General features: G+C 45.3%; 1 protein-coding gene across 1 annotated transcript; it reads right to left on the bottom strand.

Annotated features, from left to right (window-relative positions):
• Window positions 1–3797: 3797 nt before the first annotated feature.
• LOC146208977 (uncharacterized) lies at window positions 3798–5284 on the bottom strand. The gene is made up of 2 exons (XM_084587343.1): window positions 5189–5284; window positions 3798–4954 (listed from the first exon to the last, which is right to left on the bottom strand). Exons 1-2 carry the CDS (start codon window positions 5203–5205, stop codon window positions 3817–3819), a joined length of 1155 nt encoding a protein of 384 aa, XP_084443469.1. The 5' UTR covers window positions 5206–5284; the 3' UTR covers window positions 3798–3816.
• Window positions 5285–23613: the final 18329 nt, after the last annotated feature.

Here is a 23613-nt window from a genome sequence, read left to right as displayed (position 1 = left end):
AAAATACCATGACGTAATTATTGCGTTTAGTGGACTAAATGCGTAAAGTTCGGCAGTAAAATATAAAGAAACCTTGATAAAATGATAAACACTACCACCAGGCCTTCTTGTATCCCACTCTGGATCGAGGTAAGCTGCCCACCGTTATCCGACCTAATGTCGTCATCAGCCAAAACTCGTTTCTTCGTTCCGTAATTCGGTAATGGATCAGTGATTTAGCAGTGACCAAGGGATGGACAGGCTTAAGAGATCAAAAGCCGAGGCGCTGAAAGATGACTAAAGAGGAGGGGAAAGAGGGCAGAAACAAATGGTTTCTTCTTCGCTTACTTCTGAGACGAACATATGTACACAGAGTCAACACTCTACCGGAGAACAAGTGGTATAGTAAGGCGAACCAATGGATGGGCCATAAATTTTGAAACCGCTATAGAAAACGATCAAGTGGGAGACAAACGATTGTCCCGTACTCGTCCTTATCTTCATGAAGGCTTTCAATTTTAGGTTGCTATACCGACTGGTCCCTGCAGAAAACTTTTTAAGAGATAGATTTTGACCGTACGTGCTCGACAGCCTGAAAAGATTCCCCCATCCCACTGTTTTGCGGACACTTCCTGCGAAGAGAGAATCAGATAAAAAAGCAATACGTTGGTTAGCATCTTATAGCGACGACAGTTCCCCAATGATACTGGCGAGGGACACCGGGATTGCGCATACGCTTCGCCGCAAGAGGTGTCAGCATTGGGTTACTAGCCATCATAGGTATCCAAAAATGCCCAATTATTATAAGAGAGTCATTAAACAGCATCTCACCTACCTCCTTAGTACTACGTTGTAAGAGCATAAATAGATCTGCAAGCGGAAATGGGGAAGCACTTCTTCGGGGCTGCCTAATTGTGGTTATCCTCTGCGTTGTTACGCTTTCTGGGTCACTGATACATAAAAGGCATTTAGTAGCAAAAATACTGCATGAGACGCTATTGCTGCGGTATGATATCGCGAAGGAAAAACACAGACCTCCGGTGTCCGTGATCCCCAGTTCAGTACAATCACTTAGAAGAGGGCCGTAAGGAAAGGGAGGAAGGTGGGAGTGAAAGTGGAAAGAGAGAGAAAGAGGAGCCGTAGTGGAGGGCTTCGGAGTAATTTCGACCACCTGGGGATCTTTAACATGCGCTGACATCCCACAGCACACGGACGCCTCTTCGTTTCGCCTCCATCGAAACGCAGCAGCTGAGGTCAGGTTCGAACCCGGTACTCCGGCACAGTAGTCGGGCGTCTTACCACTGCACCACCCCGTTCGATGGAGGCGAAAAGCAAGGCGCCCGTGTGCTGTGGGATGTCAGTGGACGTTAAAAACCCCAAGTGGTCGGAATTTTAGGAGTCCTTCACTACGGCTTCTCTCATTGCCTCAGTCGCTTTGGGACGTCGAACCTCACAAACCAAACCAAACCAATCTTCTTCTTCTTCCAATCTACAAGACGCACTCAAGTCTCAAAGCCTCTGCCAGTTAGTTTTAACACAGTGCAAATTAAAAACGGCTACGCTGCGCCTGACAATGTTGATAAAGGCATGCTAACTCCCTCAACATCATCAAATACCGATACGAATTTAGTATTGATGTGTAAAACGGCAAGCAACACCGTTTCAAAAATTCAACACACTCAGCGTTCATATGCGTATTCCTCATATTCAGGTCACGTTGCCAATGAAAAAAAAAATGTTATTAGTGGACCTCCATCAGGTTTTCACACCTTCTGTTCAGAACTGCAATATATCAAAAACAAAATCTTTGACTAGTTTCCTTATTCATCTGACCATTACCTTTTCTTGCAGCTACCCTGAATGATGGCACGCAAGTATCTCGCATAGTGTTTAAAGTACAAGACAGTAATCTCCCAGAATAGATGTTTTATGTCAATGCCGCATAGGCGAAAAATTCCATTACTGGATGAAACACTGCAAGCACTAACATTGACGCTGAACGAGACTTTGCCACGCAAAACTGTGTTTCCATATGTATTATTTTCAAGCACCAAAAAGTACTTTTTATGGACAACTTCAAGAAGAGCAAACTATAAAGGTTTCATTTGAAGGTCGTAAATGAGGTCTGAGCAAATCACTATTTCAGAACAGGGTTTATACCGGCTCTTTCAATAAAAGCTTGAAACTAGGACACAGGAACGCAGTGATTGTCGGTCTCTTTTTCAGTAGCCCCTGGGGACAGAAAAGAAGTAATTATCAGCCTGAAATTCCAGAATCTAGCTCCTGGCGTAGATTTCTTAAATCGCGAATTCAGCATTGCAACGAGCAGGTTTTCTATGGCGAAAACAAGATTGCTAGTGAAGCAGCAGGTTGACTCTGTCTGCTCTGACTACATCCTAACTCTGCGTTTATGTGATCGCGTTAAATGCCTTGATCACGAAAACGTTGCCTAATGAGGGTCAATAATTCGGTGATAATGCTTTGATACATCCACACAGTTACCCGGTCAGTGAGCAGGGTCGAGTTTACTTTTAACAAGTAAAATTTAAATCAGAACTTTGCTCTAGCGGATGTGGCAGGCGTGCAATAAATATCCGTTTGTTAACCAAGCAGAGCAAATAAATTCCCGTTTAGCCTTATTGTAACTTTTGTTCCATTGCGCGGTTCAAAGCTGACTTTTCTGCACAGTGCCAATTATTGTCGTAAAGCGTGCGTTTTCTTGCTTTTTAATGGGTCCCATTTGGAAGCCGTCAAGAGCGAATACTCTTAGGAAAAATATTCTCAGATGAAGTAATATTCTTAACCAAACATTCCTTAAGAAACTATTATATGATCGCAGTGTTTGCGCGATTTATTTCTTGGGGCTTTGAAACCGGCTGTCGGAAGGGATAATTCGCAACTGCATACGCTTAGAGTTTGGGCGCTACATGCGTATTATGCATTTCTCAGACGTTTCGCCTTTGAGAATGCGAGAATAAACTTTACAAGTTTAACCAAAATATTTACCAGACATTATAGCGCATGACCCTTAATACGCCGTTGCTAATTAATATATTCACTTGTCGCTACTTCTGAAGTCCTGGCTCCCTCTAAATCATCTGTGATTTAACGTGGCAGCATTAACGAAAAGCATATTCAGAACGCCGCCCTCACTCCACAAAAGGTACCCGCAATTACGAGGCATGAATGCTGAAAGTGTTGTAAGGAAGCGTTTTTTGGTGGAGAACATCCGCCCGCAAGGCTACAAAAATACAAAACAGATTTCTTTTTACCAATATGGAGCTTTAATTACCTCCCGAAAACGATATCGCTAGGAAAATACACACGAAGAGCTGTGCCAAAGTTTCGCGTTACCGAGTCTGTAAAATATTTCGGTGCTGGATTTTTGTTCTTACAGTTTCTTTTTCCGATTTTTTTCTTTTAGCAAATGGTTCGCAAGAAGTCATATAACCTCGAATTTGACAACGTTACACATCATTCATTAACTTGGCAAGTGTTTTGACATCTTGTTATCGTCACGAAAAGTTCTTTTATATAGTTTTCAGTGATCGAGGTGTGTGCTCAAGTGTGTCATGTGTCACATTAATTGCTTTTTATATACATTAAATTATTGCAAAGCGTTTGCCATCAGTCTAGGTGCTTCATCCTCGATGGAATAATGCGGATCTGCTTGGAAGGATGATGCGTTAAAGAACAAACAGAAAAATAAATAAAATAGGGTATTTGAACTAAACCCTGCAATGAGTTAACGCTATAAGTGTTTTTTTTTTTTTTTTTAAGTCGATATTTATTGCCTCAGGGCATCAGTAGGTTATGAGATGAAGGATGAATAAATGATTAAATGAATGGAAAAAGGTTGGCTGATTTTATGAAGTCCAGAAGTGAGCGATGATGAGGTCCCTGCGTCCAAGTGACGTATGAGGCAGGATTGGTTGCTGAAAGGCCAGCTATTCTCAGGTGCCGGAATCGTGTTGGCTTGAGTGCTGGGCAGTCCCACAGCAAGTGGTGGATGTCGGCCTCGACATCTTCGTTGTTACAGATCGGGCATCCTGGGCGAGGATATAAGTGTTGGAAGTATGACCACGTCCTAGTTACAGCTGGTGTAAGGGCAACACCGACCCGGATCCTCCTAAGCGCAACCTCCTCTGCACGGGTGAGACCGCGGGGAAGGGATATCGCACACGGAGGGATAAGTGCACGTGTGCGGCGCCGGAGGTGCTCCTTTCTTGACAAAAGGAGGGTAGCGTCGTCGACTTCGAGAAGCTGTGGGATTGATGCGTCTTGGTTCACGAGGCGGGTTGCAAAATCAGCTTGACTTTGGGAAGGCAGCAGATCCCGTGGGACCCACTCAATGCGTATTGACTGTGGCATGCGCGCCGCAAGCTGGTGGATGTCCTGGCAAATTTTAGGGCAGCGGCTGACACGTCGGAGCAGACGTACTGCTTGAAGTGCGTCAGTGCGGATTACAATGTGGGCTGTAGGGAGCATGGTTATAGAAGTCACGGAGCAGAGTGCCTCTTGAACTGCCACAAGCTCAACGCAGAAAGATGTAAGTGGTTCCGAAAGCTGAAACGTAGTTGTCTGATTCAGGCTAGGCCTCCGTGGACAGTGGATTGCCGTTTTGGCTTCACAGCCTTGCAGGCTTCCATCTACGTACACTACTACGGAATCCTGAGGCAGGTTAGCATCTTGCTCTTCAAATCTCTGGCGTAGCAACGATGCAGAGTTGGCAGACGTCGGTCTGCGGATGTCAGTTGGCTTGTTGTCTCCTAACTGTATAAATTTCCAGGGAGGGAGAACTGGCGTAGGTGGCTGAAGAATAATGTGTGACGTTGCATACGCCCTCAGTGCTTGCGTGGAATGTGACAAAGTGGCCTTGAGTCTGCGAGCATCTCGGCGCTGCTGCACCAATTCATCGATGGTGTTGAGCTGCGCATTCTCCTGTAACGCTACGACCGGTGTGATTCGTGGAAGGCTGCGTTTCGATGGAGGCGAAACGAAGTGGCGTCCGTGTGCTGTGCGATGTCAGCGCACGTTAAAGATCCCCAGGTGGTCGAAATTACTCCGTAGCCCTCCACTACGGCTCCTCTTTCTCTCTATCCCCTTTCACTCCCACCCTCATCCCTTCCCTTACGGCGCGGTTCAGGTGTCCACAGAGCAAGTGTGACAGATACTGCGCCTTTCCCTTCCTATGAACCAACCAACCAACCATGTTATGGTCCTCATAGCTTCTCGATTTAAGGCTTCAAGGCGATCCCATTGTGCCCTTGTAAGATGCTGGAACTGGGCCTGATAAACAATACGGGGCTGCAGAACCACCCTCACTAACTGGCGTGCAACAGACGAGCCAGCGCCACCCGTTTTAGGTGCAATTCTTCTTATTAAACTTATAGTTTGAAGTGCTTGCTTTTTTGCCTGAGAGAGCCAAGCAGTCGCTGATCCTGATTGGTGAATTGTTAAGCCCAGAATTTTCAGGCTCGAACTTTCTTGTATTGGGGTGCCTGATAGAGAGAGACGAATTGGATTTGAGGCAAGTTTACGGCGTCCCCAGCGGTTGGCGACTGACGTGTATGACGTTTTACACACAGAAAGTTGAAGGCCAATGGAGGAGGCGTAATCAGAGGTTACGTCTAATGCTGACTGAAGGGCGGCCTCGAGTGAGAAGATCATGGTGAGTGCTCCATACCGTGATATCATCTGCGTACTGCAAAAACTTGATTTCAGGGATATCATGTAAGCGCCGCGCCAATGGGATGAAAGTAATATTGAATAACGTCGGAGACAATACTGATCCCTGGGGCACGCCACGTAGTGAAACGAATGAACCAACAGTGTCACCGCTGAGACGTATTGCAAATTTTCGTCCATCCAAAAATGATGCGACAAAAGTGCGTACTCTCGGAGGGAGATGGAGCATGTCAATGGCATTCAGGATTGCAGCATGACTGATGTTGTCATATGCCTTTTCAACATCCATTGCTAATATGGTACGTACATCGCGGCTGCGGGTAGATGACAGAACTGCTGAGGCCAAGACAGCCAACCCGTCCTCTGTACCTATGTATGGACGAAATCCAATTTGAGCAGGGTGATAAAAACCGTGCTGTTCAAGCCACCAAGAAAGTCGTGTGGCTAGCATTTTCTCTGCAAGCTTGCAAAGCGTTGATGTTAAGGAGATTGGTCTCAAGTTGGCGAGGTCCGTTGGAGGCTTCCCAGGTTTGGGAATAGGGATCACGACAGCGGTTTTCCAGCTCTCGGGTACGACACCATCAAGCCACACTTTGTTTATGGTGTCTAGTAGTTGAGGAAGTGCAGCAGTACTGAGGTTCTTGTAAACCTCATACTGAATTTTGTCCAGGCCGGGCGCTGTTTTCCGTTTCGCATCGTCAATTGCAGCCAGCAGCTCGCACATCGAAAAGGGGCTCGCAATTCCATCTGCGTCGGCAGCAGATGGTAATTTCCATGCGTCTGCAGGGATACCTGCCAAATTAAGGTTTACAGCTGAAGGAGGCAGTATATCGTATTTTGGGAAAAATTTTCGAGCAGCTTCTTTGGCGAAATCACCCGGCGACAGATTAGCCGCAAAGCATGCTGTTGCTGCTGCGTCAGTAGAACGACGACCATGTTCCATTGCACGAAACGTTCGCCATAGTGAGGCATTCGATGATTTATCAGAAAATTGTTCACACCATGCATGCCACTGGCGTCGCAATAGATCGCGTTCATATCTCCGAGCCTTCGCGGTGAGATAATTCAGTCGTGTACGTGCCTGCCCCGAAGTAGGGTCTCGTGTAGCAGCCAGCTCAGCTTGACGGCGGGCTGAGCTGCTGAGAGTGCTTTAACTCGCATGCTTTGTGTTTCCGTGGAGAGTACACAGTATTTAAAAACCTCAGATTTTAATATAATCTGAATCGGGAAAAATTATCTCGGCACTTCCTCCGCCTAAACGAATCAATCAAGTATAATTATAGACTTTGTTTTGTCCCACAGTTTTGAGCTCTCTGCAGGAGCAACTACACAGGAATACGTAAAACCATCCCCTAAGTCGAGTAAACTACCCTAAAATAATTTAAAAGACGGGCAGCTTCCGTTCACATGGTCGCGTTTCCGGGCGGATAACCCCTATTCTCCACAAATCGTATTCGCCCATCTACCCGTTTAACTACATAAGGCCGTGTACTGTGTACCGCTAAAACCAGGATACGCACATAGCGGGTCGAGGTCAGTCCTGGCTTATGCATGAAGGCTTGATAATTGAACAGATCTCGGGCAGACTAAGCATAGCAGAATGGCTTTGGCCCAATCTATCTTCTTCGTCTTACAGGGTCGTTTGCCTGACTACAGCAGGACATTAAATGGATTCTCATGTCTGCCTTGACTAATCGCCTGAAATCCAGTGGAACCTAATTCCACTTGTTTGCTTGGTGGTCCTAAAGACGGTGGAGGTAAAGCTTACTTGGCCCTTGTGTGGTTGCTGGAATGGTTGCGCGTCCATGATAAAACCAAGGGTAGGAAGAGCGGACAAGAAAGCAATAAATTTTGGTAATTACGTTCCCCTTTGCTAGTTTTCTAAACCTATCCTTGGAGTTCGGTGCACTATAAATAGCAGCGAGTCGCGCGCCTCCCCTAGCATCGAGCTGTTCCACATTATTACTATCAAACAAAGCGGCCGCGTTGTAGTTACCCATTCTGTAAGCAGATTCTAGTCCCTCCCAAGTTGCCTACAAGAATAATTGACCGCTTTAGATGAGTGGCGTGCCCATTAAAGAAAGATACGAAATATTTATTCGATTATGCAGTCAGAAATTCTCCCTTTATTCTCGCGAATGGGTTTCTTGATGCAGCCAAGATAACTGTGCTGAAGAAGACAACATGGCACGAACAGCTCTAAGACTTTAGTCAAAACAGATCTGCGTGATCTTCTTTTCTTGTGCTCTTAAAGCACTTTATTCTCAAACCATTTAGACGTCTGACTATTCTGATGCATTAACAGGGCAATATATACGGCGACTCAGAAGCATAACCCTTTCACACACAAGAAAATCTCCAGTCCTGACTTAGTTCACACATCCCCTTTCAAAATGTCATTATTTCAATCGGTTAACTTTTGCGAACACTACTAGTATCTTTACTACCACACAGAGAACTACCATTACTCAGTTGCTATGTGCCTATGCCTCAATGTCTATCAAAATGCAGTAATATGCCTTAATGAGAAACTGCGCATGCGTGGTATCACTGAAGAAGGTACAAAGACCAAGGCTTTTAAAAACCTTTGGTACCGCCTTCAAGGAACGAGCGAATGGTCAGCACGCAGTATGAGACATACGGCCTTCCTTCTTTAAATAGCGACATTGCTAAAGTGTTTCCAATAAAGCAGCGGTGGGGAGTAGGCAGATAGCTCTGGCTGCTAATAACACGAATTTCTGTCAAGGATGCGCGCCAAGCTTCCAGTCTCATAAACGGGTTGAGCTCTACGCCAAGGACATTCGCACACTTGAGTGCCACTTGTTCAAAAGCCTTCATTTGTAAAGGAGGCACATCCAGAATATGACACTAACTAGTTAACAGAGAACTTACTTCCCTTCGTATATGTAACCATTCCCCGTCACGAGACCGGGGTCAGATATGATCTTCAGTTTGCGCTATACTCTGCCTTTGCGTCGTACCTCAAGGAAGGACCAAGAAGATATAGGAAGAATGAAAATACATTTAATCTCTTTTTGCACGCAGCGGTATGCGCAATGTCACAGATGCAGCAAAATTACCTGTATTGTAGGTTAAAATCGCCATCGCACTATTCGGCTTAATTCGGTCCACTGCATGGCTAAGGCCTCTCTAATATCCCCCTGCATAACTATTCGGTGATTTAGCTGTATAGTGTTCATCCTGTATTTGTCGGTATGTGTAAACACTCTGCAGTCCCTCTAATTCAACAGCGCCTCCGCTCTCTGGCGAAACCGACGACATCACAGATGCCTCCACTCTCTAATAATGGGCTCGTTCGACTTTAGAACAAGGTAGAGAGGGCGCAATCCTGCCTGTATTCCTCCACCAAGCAGCACATCTAGAAATCCCTTCCGAAAGGTCTACACACTTTATTTATTGAAATAAAAGCTGAAATCTATGGTTGGACAAAATTTTGTCTGGTTATAAAATAAGTTTAGTAACAAACGGTACACCGAGCAAAGGCTTGGGTAGAGAAAACATGACGTTTCGGCTTTCATACGAAAGCCTTGTTCACCGAAAAACTACGCTTGGCTTTAAGTAATCATCCGAGGTATTTTGCATATATTGGCTCGAGATTGCCATCCATGGGATCAAGTGACCTTTTTGTTTCTACAAAGAGTAGTTCGAGACACTGTCATGAAATACAGTTCCTTTCGTTGGTGATAATCGAGCTTCGTTTCAGCAGATACTGTCCACTTCTGATACGGAGTGCTCGGCAAGTGCGTTGGATACAACTTTCTCGTTGTTGACGTCATTCATATAATCCTTAAATCGTTTTCAAAATTCCCGATTTTGCCTGTGTATACTTGGTCGCAATCGCTGCAGGGTATCTTGCACATGACACCCGGAATTCGCTTCTTTTCTCAGTTTTTCTTTCACAACAACCAATTTGTGCCGCAACTTTCGGTTGGAAACGTGGACAAATATGCTCGTCATACGTATGCAGCACACGTCCCAGCGCTTCACTAATGCCAGGCACATAAGAAATGGCGGCACGTTATTGAAAGTGGCTGCGAACCATGTTTACGTGCCGCCATTCCTTATTTACCGGTCATTAGTGAAGCTACGAAAAATGTTTGAGTAACATTAAGAGATACGAAGCGTGCTGATTGGGTCAGAGAAGTTACTCAAGTTACTGACACTCTAGTGGAAATCAAGAAGAAGAAATTGGCATGGGCGGGACACGCAGTGCGAAGAGAGGATAGGGTAACAAACTGGATTCCAAGGGAAGGAAAGCGTAGCAGGGGGCGGCAGAAAATAAGGTTGGCGGACGAGGTTAAGAAGTTCGCAGGGGTCGAGTGGATAGAGCTAGCACAGAACCAGCTTAATTAGAGAAATATGGGAGCGGACTTCGCCCTGCAGTGGGCATAGTGAGGCTGATGATGATGATGATGATGAGTGAAGGGCTGGGACATGTACTGCGTACGTACAACGCGCACACTGCGCACGTTCCACCCGCAGATTGTGGCACGAACTGGTTAATGTGAAAGAAAAACAGAGAATAGAAGTATTTCCGGACATAGGTTATAAGATCCCCTGCGCGGTAGCGACTATGTCTGCATAGACGAAAACGGTATTTTCGAAAACGTTCAAAGGATCGTAAGAATGATGTCAAGAACAAGAATGTTGTCAGAGACGCTCTAATCTAGAATGCGGTATTAGCAGCGCAAAATATCGGATGAGAAGGAACCTCAAGTATAGCCAAAGAACGGATCTGGCTTTCGCACCAATATCTCAAATCTGTCGTAATAAAAACAACAGAAAAAAACAATCGCAAGGACGGTAGTCTCCCGCCAACGTATGCAAGATGTCTAGCACGATTAGGGAAACAAACCTAAATGTCTCTTTCCAAGTGCAGTTATTAGTGAACAGAGTATCCATACGGAAGCCGAAAGGTCTCTTTTACTTTACCCAACCTTTTCGCCTGGGCTCCTTTGTCGCTAAAATTAACAAAAAAACGTTAAGCGAGATTGTTGATTGCGATTACTAATAGCGTAAAGCCCACGTGCACCTACAAACAACAGTTGTGTGTTTAATTTTCAGAACACTTCAAACAAGAAGAACAGACCTCCGCGACAGCGGACAGCTCGTACTCATTGCATTACCGACATGAATGTGGCGGCAGTGGAGCGAAAGACTGAACCGGCTCAAATCAAGCGGATATTCAAAGAATTAACCACAGCTACGCTAACCGAGTATATTCAATTCGAAGACACAAAAGGGAAAATGAAAAAGCCAAACGTGAATCAAACGCTGCTAAGGAAAATTTGTAGCATTACATCAAGTTTTGCGTGGAGGACATTATGCTTTATCTACTTTGAAGAAAGAAATATATAGCAGAAACATGAGTTTGCGGGCACAGTATAGTGTGTTGACGTCCGAAGATGCAGTGGCAAAAAAAAAGAAAAAAGAAAAACGGCATAGTGGAACATGCTTTATAAGCATAGTTTCCTTTAGCCCTAGAAACAACCTTTTAAGGTCTTCAAATATCCAAGGATTTACTCTCACCAATATCGATGCAGTTTGCGAAAAAAAGCTCCATCATACTTGTTCCTAAGGGGACTGGCTCTATAAGCTTGAGGGGCCGCTTTATGCGATGAAGGTTTTCTATCCGGCACAAATTACTCAAAGACGTCGGGTGAATGGGTGAATAGCTATTCCACGCTAAACTGTCCGCCAGTGGTTAGCAACCACTGTGCAACGAGGAGGCGCTGGTCGCTGAGATAGCACCGCTTCATGCGCTAAAACGTATGGAGATCACATTGTAAGCTCGGGCTCAGGGCCGCTGTGGAGAGGGTACCAATTCCAGGGGCGGGCGACAGTACCCGGGCTTTCCCATTCATTGGGCATCAAGACGTACTGGGGTGGTGCGGTCGACCTGCGCTTTGAAAGGAGACCTATCACCCATGTCAGAAAGCTTTGTATTGTGGAAGCAGAGCGGTAAGACTAGATTGACTTTCTACATTGGCAGCAGCAGGCTTCACCAAGTTGGAAGGTGCATGCTTATGAGAATTACAGAGAAACATTCGTGCAAAACTAATGAGATTCATCCCTGGGTGCCTTCTTTGCTGTAATTCAGCTCGACCAGAGTGACTTGTTAGTCAATAAAACAACCTCGCTTGTTCTGCGCCCTGAAAAATGTTCGTCGACAATAAGAATGCTGAACCCTTTTCTTAAACTGGTTTTAAGAGACGGTGCCACCCTGTCTTCGAGAGTTCGCCTCTATCCATTCAACCCACCTGGCATAGCCATTTTCTGTGTGCATTCGCTCGCTGTTCCTGAATGGGAGAATGATCAACCAAAACTTCCCTGCCGGGGTGATGGAGTGGTAAGACGCCCGACTACTGTCCGGAGTTCCCGGGTTCAAACCCGACCATGGCGGCTGCGCTTTGATGGAGGCGAAACGAAGTGGCATCCGTGTGCTGTGTGATGTCAGCGCACGGTAAAGATCCCCAGGTGGTCGAAATTACTTCGTAGCCCTGCACTACGGCTCCCCTTTCTCTCTTTCCACTTTCACTCCCACCCTCATTCCGCCCTTACGGAGCAGTTAAGATGTCCATAGAGCAAGTATGACAGATACAGCGCTTTTCCCTTCCTCTGAACCAATTATTATTAATATCAACCAAAACTGTACTGATTTTGAAGAAACCGGGCGTTACGAAGACCACTCGGCTCCTTCCTCAGTTTGACACATGGCTGTGAATAGCGATGAGAGGACGATAGGTGGAGAGGAAGAGTGGTTGTTTAGAAGGGTGCGTAATGAGTATCCTCTGGAGAGGGGCCTAAATCCTCTCCCGAGAGTTAGTGTCGGGCGCGTGCTGGGGTGCACTCGCTGGAGTATTTTTTTTTCCTATGTAAGGCGTCCAGCAACGAGCGAATACCCTCTAGGTACACAGAATATAGGTTGCCTCTTGTGCAGATCAGATTGTTCATTCTTGGGTCGTTACCAAAACCAGCGAGACTGGCTGTCAAAATGTTCTGTGTTAGAAACAGAGAATGCAATGCTCTACACGTGGATATCATCAGGGCCACTAGAGTAGTTCGATTTCTTATGGTAGACCTCTTCCGCATCATTATTGTACACACGCAAACAGGGGCAGAAAACTCCACCTACTCCGCGATGGCCTCACGTTCGCGGCACACCAAGTTTGAGTAGTTCGCGGTGACATTCCAGAGAAGCCGCGTGCACTTGACTTCATTGGGCTGATGTTGCCAACCGCAGCATTCCTCACTGACGGCTTAAAGCGCTCTCCACTACCGCCGCTGCGTGCGACCTCTTTGCGCTTTTGCATCTTTCCCGTAAACATGGCCGAAACCAATGCGTAGATGGAGGACAAGAAAGAAGAGGTTCGTGAAGGCCGTTGACTGATGGTTTAAAAGTGTTTCAAGGAAGAGTGAGTGAGTGAAAAAACTTTATTGAGGTCTTTTGGTTAGTCTCGGAGAGTCTTCCTTCAGCCGCTTCTTCGCCACCGTTGGAGACTCCTTAGCACGGGTGGTTCCCTCATTCCAGGGCTCCACTGGTCCTGGCTACCTCGCATGCGTGCTGCACCAATGCCCTTTGGGCGGTGAGCTCGCAGCTGGTTAGCAGGCCCTCCCATTGCTCCGTCATTGCTCCCATTGCTCCGCAGGTGCCATTAACCGCTGTGTCTTCTTCCTTGAAAGTGTAGTTGTGTTTACATTCCCATGTAAACACTACACTTTCAAGGAAGAAGACACAGCGGTTAATGGCACCTGCGAGACAGGCTGTCAAAATGTTCTGTGTTCGAAACAGCTCTACCAGTGGATATTATCAGGGACACTAGAGTAGTGCGATTTCTTATGGTTGACCTCTTCCGCATCACTATTGCATACACGTAGACAGAGGCAGAAAACTCCGCCTACACCGCGATGGCCTCACGTTCGCGGCCCACCAAGTTTGAGTAGTTCGCGGTGACATTCTACAGAAGCCGCGTGCACTTGACTTCACTGGACTGATGTTGCCAACCGCAGCATTCTTCACTGCCGTCTTAAAGCGCTGTCTCCACTACAGCCACTGCGTGCTACTTCAGTGCACTTTTGCATCTTTCCTATAAACATGGCAGAAAGCAATGCGTAGATGGAGGACAAGAAAGAGGTTCATGAAGGCCATTGCTGATAGTTTAAAAGTGTTTCAAGGAAGAAGACACACCGGTTAATGACACTAATTACAAATGATGCTTTGAAACCCTTAGGAAACGTGAGGCAAAAGAAGAGGCCTACACTGCGTCCGTGGACAGAGGGAATGGGCTAAGCGGAGGAAAGTACTGTCTCAACGTTTCGTTTTCATGACGGCCGGCGAACATGATGGATGAGCACAATCTGGGCAGCAGAAAACAAAACAAAGCGAAATAAACAGTCGAAAATGATGCAGTGGCAGGGAGAGGCTTCAACAAAAGAAAAATAATTTAAAATTAACGGTTCTCAGGTTTAAGCTCATTCTAATGAAACTTTATAGAAAGGGCAGTTCAGAATTCCCAAGCAATTAACCGCACCAAGCGGTCCCTGCAACCCCCTCGTAAGGCGACATTCTAGAAAAAGAAACGAGCTCGCATGAGGAATGTGCAGTTTGCTCACCCTAACCTCACGAAGGGTAGAGCTTATGCCACTCCTGCAGTAGCACCGCATTTTATAATCATTTAAAATGTCCTCATCAAAACCAGGTTCTTGGAACCTGCGGTAGTTTTAAAGATTGTAATGTTTCCAAAGACGCACGTAGAACTATTGCAGCGCTAGCAACGTTAATAATGCGAACGCAAAAGCTTCGCCAGTGAGGATATCTGGCGGATTAAGATTTATCGGTTACTACACTATACATAAGATTAAAAACCAACATTGCGAGATCCACAAACTTAAGTTTCTTGAGGACGGACTGTGAAACGTACATAATTTGTACGGTCACGTCAGGCTCTTCCAAAAGCAAATGCTTGATATTTCAAAACAACGAAGTAATGAGAAAGGCGAAAATATGGAGCTATTGCTTAGCTGTGAGTGTCACTCTCTTACAGAGCAAAAGCTCTTTGTCATTTCCTGCACAGCAGTACATTCACATGCAGGGTTGTGCTTCTGGGATCTCGCGGCTCCATTAGCGTTCGCTTTCAAGCCTTGGCGAACATATGTGAATAGCTGTAAAGTGATGCAGAGGTGCGTTAGAAATCCGTGCGAGAATACCAGGGGTCTCAAAAAAAAGTGAGACGAAGTTTTACTCTGCTAACCGCCACTGTACTGTACGAACGCATCGAAATCTTTACTCTCCATTCAACTTTAATATTTTCTGACCTTAGTTTGGGGATGGGCAACCGAAATTTCGAGTGTGGGCAAGGTCGGTTATGAATCACGCCATAGGTCGCCCCGTTCATGTCACCAGCCAACTACCATCCGCCAGAGGAATGCTTGTCAGAAGGACTATAATATATTGTGTTAAGTTGGCAGGAATGAGACATGAATCCCCGCTTGATGATCAAGTCTCACGAAGGTTCCTGCATGGCCTAGGAATAGCATCTATGAATGAAAGCTGGTAGCTTCTGTTTACAACTCCTTCCGAATGGGTTACCTGATGGCGAGGCAAAACTTTATGAACTCGGGTAGACATAGCAAAAGAGGGCCTTTGCATCTACAAAGCGGAAAACGCAAGAACAGTACAAAAGAGGAACAAACAATTAAGGCAATGTGTTGTTCGATCCTCTTTTCGTCCTGCTTTTGTGCTATGTCCACTTTTTAGCAAAGTTAGACCAACAAGCCTACAACAGCAGCCAAGAAGGCGGCGGAAAACCGCCCCCCCCCCCCATTTCTCCCCGCCTCTCCGCTCGCTACGTGCCTCAGATAACTTATTAGATGTACACAGAGTGCAGCTTTTTTTCAAGCGGTGTTACACTATTCCCGGGAGGCTTTCTTCCCGAAAAACCCCTGCCTGATACCCGTCGTTGCTGACAGCAAGTCTTTCAGACTTTGAGTACTTCTCTACATATCGCAACGGGCCGAAAGCTTCTTAGGTCCTTGAAAAGCTGCGCTGCTGGTTTCAGACATATCCTTTGGAGCTAACATTCTGACTCGACATTGGTTCCATTTAGCCGGACACCGTTTCCTTACCGAAGCCGCTTGAATGCACACTTCTCTGCTCGAGTGTTACACGCATGGGCCAGCCGCAAATAATTGCGTGCACCCGCATTGCAGCAGTTCTTTGTCAATTCGGGATGGCTTAAGAGAACAGCGTACTTTTTCTCTCCTTTGCTTTTAACGTCTTGCCTCGATCCTTTTTCTGCCAGGTTGCTTTACTGCAAACTGTACGAGAACGACCGGGAACAGAGCGTCGCCGCCAAAGAAGTGTACCTAAACGAAAACATTAAGGGAAGTAATAAAAATGGGATGTAAAGGCTTTTGTGCTCACCTTCACCTTCTGCCTTTCGCACACACAATGTTCCCAAAATCTTTAGCGTGCTTGGCCATGACAATAAAAATTTTTTCCCATCTCCGGTGGCACAACTAAACAGTGTGTAAAAAAAAGCGCAATGAGGACGCACGTGCCTTGAAATCGTATGTATAATTCACTGGTGGGAAAAAGCGCATGACTGCATCTCTGCCGCCACACTTGACACACCCAAAATTGAAATATGTTGTCTGGCAACGGGATTTCAATGAAGATGGACTCAGTCGAACCCCGAGAGGACCTGCATTGCTTTGAAGGCTGGCCAGCTCTAGTATTGGCTTGTAATTTCATTTCATTTCATTTATTTTCCTTAAAGGCCCTGTGAGGGGCATTACATAAGGGGTGGGTACATCATTGTAGGCGGCAAGTGTTAATACGATGAAAAATGAGCATGAAGATTGTCAGCGAAGGTCGCGGAGCACATGATGGCTGCAATGTCTCTGGGAAGGTCGTTCCAGTCAACAATGGTACGGGGAAAAAATGAGGCTGCAAAAGTAACCGTGCGGACACGTGGACGAGAAACCTGGGAAGGATGACAAGTGCGATGAGATATGCGGGTTGGCGGGACGATGTAGGGCGCGCAGGAAAGTGAATTGTGCCTTTTTGCCCATTTAGGTTCCTGTCCGTGGGAGATTGTTTTCCTGCAGTATTTGCGAGGAAACATTTCTCTTCGTGTTTTTATCAGCGAAGGAAGAGGACGAGTAAGCTTTTATTTTGCAACGGAAATGGGGCTTGGCTTCTCCAACCCTCGGCTCTAGGCCTGAGGGGTGTTGAGATTGAGGGTTTGCCTCGGGTGCAGGCTGGGATATCTCGTTCCTGGGCGCCCTCCTCAGCCAGTTGGGTTGCTACTTGCTGGGTGTGAGGCCCGACCTGAGCAGCAGCGTTTTCAATCTTCCGTCATTTCTACATTTTAGGCCCTCCTTGCAGAAAAAGGGCATTCCCTTATTATGCGGGCGTGGGACCCCTTTTGCCCCACAGTGATAAAGCAGATACCGTTGTGTATCAAAGTTCAGTTCAGTTCAGTCGTTCAGTCGTGTCCGACTCTTCGCAACCCTATGGACCATCTCACGCTACGCTTTCCGGTCTGTCACTATCTTCCTAACATCACATAACTTCATCTGCAGTGCCTCGAGGATGCCATCTATGGTACAGCGTTCGCTGCCTACCCCTTCTCCGGCGACCCTCAACCTTTCCCAACATCAAATCTTTCTCCAGCGACTCCTCTCTTCTCATCATATGACCAAAGTAGCTGAACTTTAACTTTAGAATTTGACCCTCCAATGAGCAGTCAGGGTTTATGGTCGACAATATTGACTGATTTGATCTTCTGGCAGTCCATGGAACTCTCAAGAGTCTTCGCCAGCACCACAATTCAAACGCGTCAATTCTTCGGCGGTCAGCCTTTTTCACAGTCCAACTCTCGCAGCCATACATCACAACTGGAAAGACGATAGCACGAGTTATACGGATCTTGGTTGGCAGACTAATGTCTCTGCTCTTAACTAGACGGTCTAGGCTAACCATTTCTCTATTTCCCGAAAGCAGGCGTCTCCTAATTTCATGGCTGCAGTCTCCTTCCGAGGTAATCTTGGAGCCCAAGAAGAGAAAATCTGTCACATCTTCCACTTCTCGTCCATTGATTCTCCAGGACTTGATAGGGCAAGACGCCATGATCTTTGCCTTTGTAATGTTCAGTTTAAGCCCAAACTTCTCACTCTCTTCTTGATCAAAGTAATAAGTGTTAACTAGGACTCAGCTTGTATAAGCGTCTTCTCCAGCCAATGGCTAGGATGTTAATTGATGCATCTGGTGGAGGAATCCTCCCACGCTCGATCTCGCAATGCGTAGTCAGGTCGCTAAATGCAAGCATGTGCTCTTTCCGCTCCCTTTATTGAGAGGTCCCGAGCCAGTGCGGAAGTAGAAACCTTGGGCTGCTCGTGTACCTCGTTGCCGGGATAGTAACATTTGCCGATAACTAGCATATCTTTATCGCTTTTCGATAATTTGCCGCGTCAGAATCTTTTCCCGTACAGCTGAAATTATTTGTTTGCTGAATTTTAGGATAGCAGTTTTACTGCCAGTAATAATTAATTGGGCCTTATAGCAGACTTCTCGGCTTCCTCCGTCATTTTGGTTCTAACTGTACTGTTTAAATACTCTGCCCCGCGCAAATTTACTTAGTCATTGCGACCCCGGTATCTTTGTCACCGTAAGAGCAATCAGAAAAATATGCATTATTCCTCTTCGGTCTGCTTAAAAGCTGAAAAAGCGAAATCCCTTCTCTCTAGTGCTCATTTGCTAGACTGCCGCATCAGACTGCTGTGCTTTGGCCGCATACTGTCACGATCTTGCAAGATGGCGCAAATAATCTCTCTAACGGGAGATATGCTTTGTTTTCCTTTCACTTGAATAGACCGAACCCACGGGGCAGTTTCACGATGCCACCCCTGTCGCGGTGCATGCTGGTACATGTAGCCAACCGGCTGCTCCAGCCGCCCGGAGAGCGTGAGCGTCGCTTTTTCGAACTGTTTTTGGCTCGAGTGTATGCCGTAGTGCACTAGGAAAATTCACCTGTCTCATTCCTGGGCGCTATAACAGCCCATGGCACATATATTACCCTAGTTGTGTGTATTTAAGCAATATCTTATACAGCTCGTTCGGCCGAAAAGCCGTCGGCGTTGTTTTAGTAGTAGAAGTGATAGTTGTCGGCACCGCATGTCGGACACAAGGAGGGCGGCGTAAAACCCGTATCATGGTAATTTGTTCTACTGATTGATGATAGATTGGTATTTGATTGGCGACATACGAGCTAATAGAAATAATGTGATTATTCCATTAAATGAGAAATATAAAAAAATGAAAATTGGGTGGTTGAATAGTCACAAAACGTTCAGAATGAAAAGGCTATTTCATGATGCTAACATAGAAAATTTAATGTAATTTGCCATTTAAGTATTTGAAATAATTGAAAAATGAACACTTGTGTAGTTTTATCTGAATGAAAAGCCAAGTCTAGATTGTGTTGTTTGTGAAAATTTAGAATATGTAACTAAATTGAATAAAAACATAAAATGAAAAAAATGTGGTCTCAAAGGTGTCAAAAAATGTAATAAAAGTCCAATGTTTGATCATGCGAACTAACAAAATTTATTGTGCAATTTATCAACTATGTTTACCAATTAAAAAGTGAAAAACTGGAAAAAACACGTTTAAATGGTGCTAAAATTCTGAGACCAAAAAGACAATTCTTGATGATTATAAGAAAAAAAATTTAGAGTGTGTAAATGGGCAGTTAACTGAAATATTTTAGAAATGTATTAGAAAAGGGGTGTTGAAAGGTTTCAAAATGCTCGGAATGAAAAGTCAACGCGTGATGATACTAAAAACTTCGTGTAATTGGTTCAAATATTTAAATAATTTGAATAAGTCATTATTAAAAAAAGGAGTTCAAAGTTGCTAAATTGCCCGGGATGAAAAATCATTATTATCCGGTGCTAAACAAGAAAGTTTAGAGTGTGTAATTGATCAAATAACAAACTTAAAAATTTAAACCTTGTGTTATTCGAAAAAGCGGTTCAAAAGTGTCAAAATAGGTGGACATTGTTAAATGTACTTTTGCATTTCTTACAATCGTTGAAATTTTTAGTTGGTCACTTAAACACTTTATTTTTCATTATTATCATCAAGCATTTGCCTTTAATTGTGTGTATTTGACCCCTCTTCATAATTTTCAGTTTTTACTTTATTTGGAATAAATATATATTTCAGTTTCACACTTTAAAATTTCATGATAAGTATAGCAAGCATTGACTTTTCATGCTATGCTATTTAACACCTTCGGACCCCATTTTTTTTACTTATTGTTTGTTATTTCAATTATTTTATCAATTACGCATGGCATTTTTTTATTAGATCATCAAGCATTGGCTTTTTATTGTGAACATTTTGACACCATTGAAACCCCTTTTTCCCAAATCTCACCTTTCAATTAGTTAACCTAAATAATTGATCAATTACACAACCGTAATTTTTGGTTAGCGTCGTCATGCATTGGCTTTTATAATCTGAGCATATTGACACTGTTGAACCTCCTTCATACAATTCATCCATTTTTCTTTTTTTAATTCACACAGTTATTTACAACGATTTCTTTACCTCACCATCGCCTATCACATACCAGTCAACCATCATGACCTGAACGAGAAATTACCATGACGCGATTTTTAGTACGCATCCCTTGATTGTTTCCATCAAGCTCTTCAGAACTGAACAAGGCTACTGGTCAAAAAACAAATTTAAGGTCCTTAAAACAGTGGCTTTGTATGTACCAGTCGCTTTAACTTTGTGCCACAATGACCACAGTGTTTCTAATGTAGAGTTTAGTCAATTGATGTATCCATGCTTCAAGTAATACCTGCTTCCGAATGCTGCAAGAATCCTGGTAAAGCTTGTAATCATCGTCGAAGAATGTTTGAAGTGCAGTATTACATTTATTGATTGAGTTCAGATGGATGTAGTACTCAGTAATCTTGCTGCGGAGAGCTGGGAATTGTCGACCACAATGATAGCGGCAAACTTCGTCTTCAGTAGCATCAACACGCCCGTACATGTCGGTGACTGAAGGGAAGACGATTAGCACACTGCAGTTCCCCCGCTGGCAGAAAATTAGCCATCTTGGCGTTTAATGAAGATCAAGGACACAGGGAGCGTAGTAGGGCTTCAGATGGTTTACAAGTACTCTTCTGCGTACGTGGCGAGGTCGAAGAGTGGCGTCGATTCGGATGCACTAGGACGGTCGGAAAATTGTGTCCAGAGTGCAGGTTGCCTTGCGCCCGCAAAGGAGAGAGAAGCGAGAGACTCCACTGACGAAACAAATATCCTGGTTTCGTTTTGAATGGTTGGGGTTAATATACATAAATGAATGACATTTAAAGTGCAGTTAGAGAGAGATTAATGCTTTTTGTTTACACCAGCAGAAGAAGGGACTCTAGCCCTCGTTCGCTTGGGACGGATGGTGGAAGGCCACGCCTCAGCCGCAGGCCGGTAGACATGGTTGGCCGGTGGCCTCCTAGGCCAGCTGGCTGGCTGTTAGCCAGACCTCAGGGTACGAGCAGCGCAGCCATAATCTCCCAGAGTGCGGCGCCAGATTTAGGCCCCTCCTTGGAGCAAAGGGACAGTCCCAGTAAATGTGTTCGAGGGTTTCTTTCGGGTCACAGCTTATACAGAAGTTTTATTTCTCCTGGAAGGATATGACGCACCAGGAGCTGGTGTGAAAAACGTACCAGTCTGAAGGCGATGCCAGGCGATGGCCGGCCTCCAATTTTGAGTAGGGGCTGGAGCAGCATCCACCAGCCTACCGCACCTGCCGCAAATGTTGATCGCTAGTTTTCCAGTATAATTCTGCCTGTGGAGATTATGTGGAGCCGCTCTACTTGTGAGGTACACACATCTTCCGCGATCTCATACCATGTGTTATGGATGCCCACTTGCATGAGGCTGCCGGTGGAAATACAGCGGGGGGCGCTAGGGCCGTTCTGTTACTTTTCCGAACAAGACGCCTTATTTCTTTCGTTATTCTGCTTTAAGGGGTAAGTATGGGATAGAATATCTGAATCATCGAATGATAAATGCCTGGATTATGCGCAGAAGATTCCTTTCCTTAAAACCTCTGCATTTTCTGGAAACTCGGCGGATGAGACTAACATTTTGAGAGACATGTCGCTCAATACTCTTCATAGTTTCTCAGTTAGAGCCATTACCTTGTAGGAGGAGACCTAGTTAGAACTGATGCTTGGGCGAGTTGGTATGCCATTTTCTGAAGAACAGCGCGACTTGGACAAGGACGGAAGGACGGAACACGGACCTGTGTCCGTATTGTCTTCCTTCCGTCCTTGTCCAAGTCGCGCTGTTCTTCAGAAAAAAGAGGAGACCTAGAATGCGGATCCGCGATACCCGGGGAAGTTGTCCTTCTATCAATATCTGTATATCTATTTTACGCTCGTTCTGATGATACTCTGGATTGCAAAACATTCTGTCAGGCCATTTGCCTGAGGGTGGTAAGAGGTAACAATGCGGTTGATGATAGGTATTTTTTTCAGGAGGGAGTCAAAATAGTCAAACAGCGAAATGCCGATGCAGTCGCTGAGCAGTTGGTGGGGGGCACCGTGGCAAATAGCCAGTTTCTTGAAAAGACAGGGATGTATCGTGTGGATACCGATGGTAACGGTAATTTACCTCTGTATCAATTTAGACGATTGCCAACGATTGCCATCGGAAGTGGTAGGCAGAGGGTCATCAAAATCTTACCAACGTGAACAAACGGACGGACAGGACAGAACAACGGCTGAAACGACGCAAGAGATTTGTAAGGACTTTCAAGCGTTAGCAAGGCAGACAAGAGCACACAATAAGGTGTACAAAGTGATATCATGTGAGTAGTTCGGCAGAACAATAAATTCGATAGAGTACAAAACGTCTTGAATGAAAATATGGGCCACACAAGACGCTGAGGGATGAATATTCTGTTACGAGGTGGTTCGGAGCGAAAATTCAGAAAGCGGAGAGCTCCCCATCTGAAGTCGACGGCAGACGTGCTTCACTGAAGACGGAGACCACTGCACCTGTGTCGGCAAGACTGATAACTGTGGCGCCTTCTACAAACACTTTTAAAAATAGTAGGGCAACATGGAGGACTTGATGAATTCGAAACAAGCACGCTTATTGCCCCAGGAACAGCAACTGCTAGCGAGTGCTATTTCACTCGTTAGGCAGCGTAAGGTTAGGTACGTTAGATAGCGAAGCACTAGATGTAGTAGGCGAATATGTCTACAACCGACAGGTAGTAATCGCAGATGGGGGCAATGAAAGGGAAATAACAAGGAAAATAAGTTCGGGATGCAGTGCATCCGGCAAGCATTCGCAGATTATGACTAGCAACGTACCGCTATTGCTCAAGAGGAAAGTATACAACAGTTGCATCTTACCTGTGCTTCCCTATTGGGTTGAAACGTGAAGGCTAAAAAAAGGATTCTACTTAAGTTGAGGGCATCGCAGAGGGCTATGGAAAGAAAAGTGGTAGGTGCAACGTTAGAAATAGGAAACGTGCAGAGTGGGTGAGAGACATAAATCGGGTCACTGATATTACAGTGGACATCAAGAAGAGGAAATGGGCATGAACAGGACATGTAGTGCGAAGAGAGGATACCGATGGTCGCTTAGTGTAGCATACTGGATTCCAAGGAAAGGAAAGCATAGCAGGGGGCTGCAGAATGAGGTTCAGAATTTCGCAGGGGTGAAGTGGATAAGGCTGGCACAGGACAGGGTAACTTGAAGAAATATATGGGAAAGGCCTGCCCCCTGCAGGGGGTATATAGTTAAGATGATGACGATGATGAGGATTTTCTCTCAAACTTGTCGAAGGATTTCAGAATGCGATCGGCGAGTGGCATAGGTGTGTGATCATC

The sequence above is a fragment of the Amblyomma maculatum genome, chromosome 1 (genome assembly GCF_055883805.1).
Source record: "Amblyomma maculatum isolate TAMU_Amacu chromosome 1, ASM5588380v1, whole genome shotgun sequence".
NCBI classification, from domain to species: domain Eukaryota; kingdom Metazoa; phylum Arthropoda; class Arachnida; order Ixodida; family Ixodidae; genus Amblyomma; species Amblyomma maculatum.
This window is presented reverse-complemented; position numbering and strand designations above follow the sequence as displayed.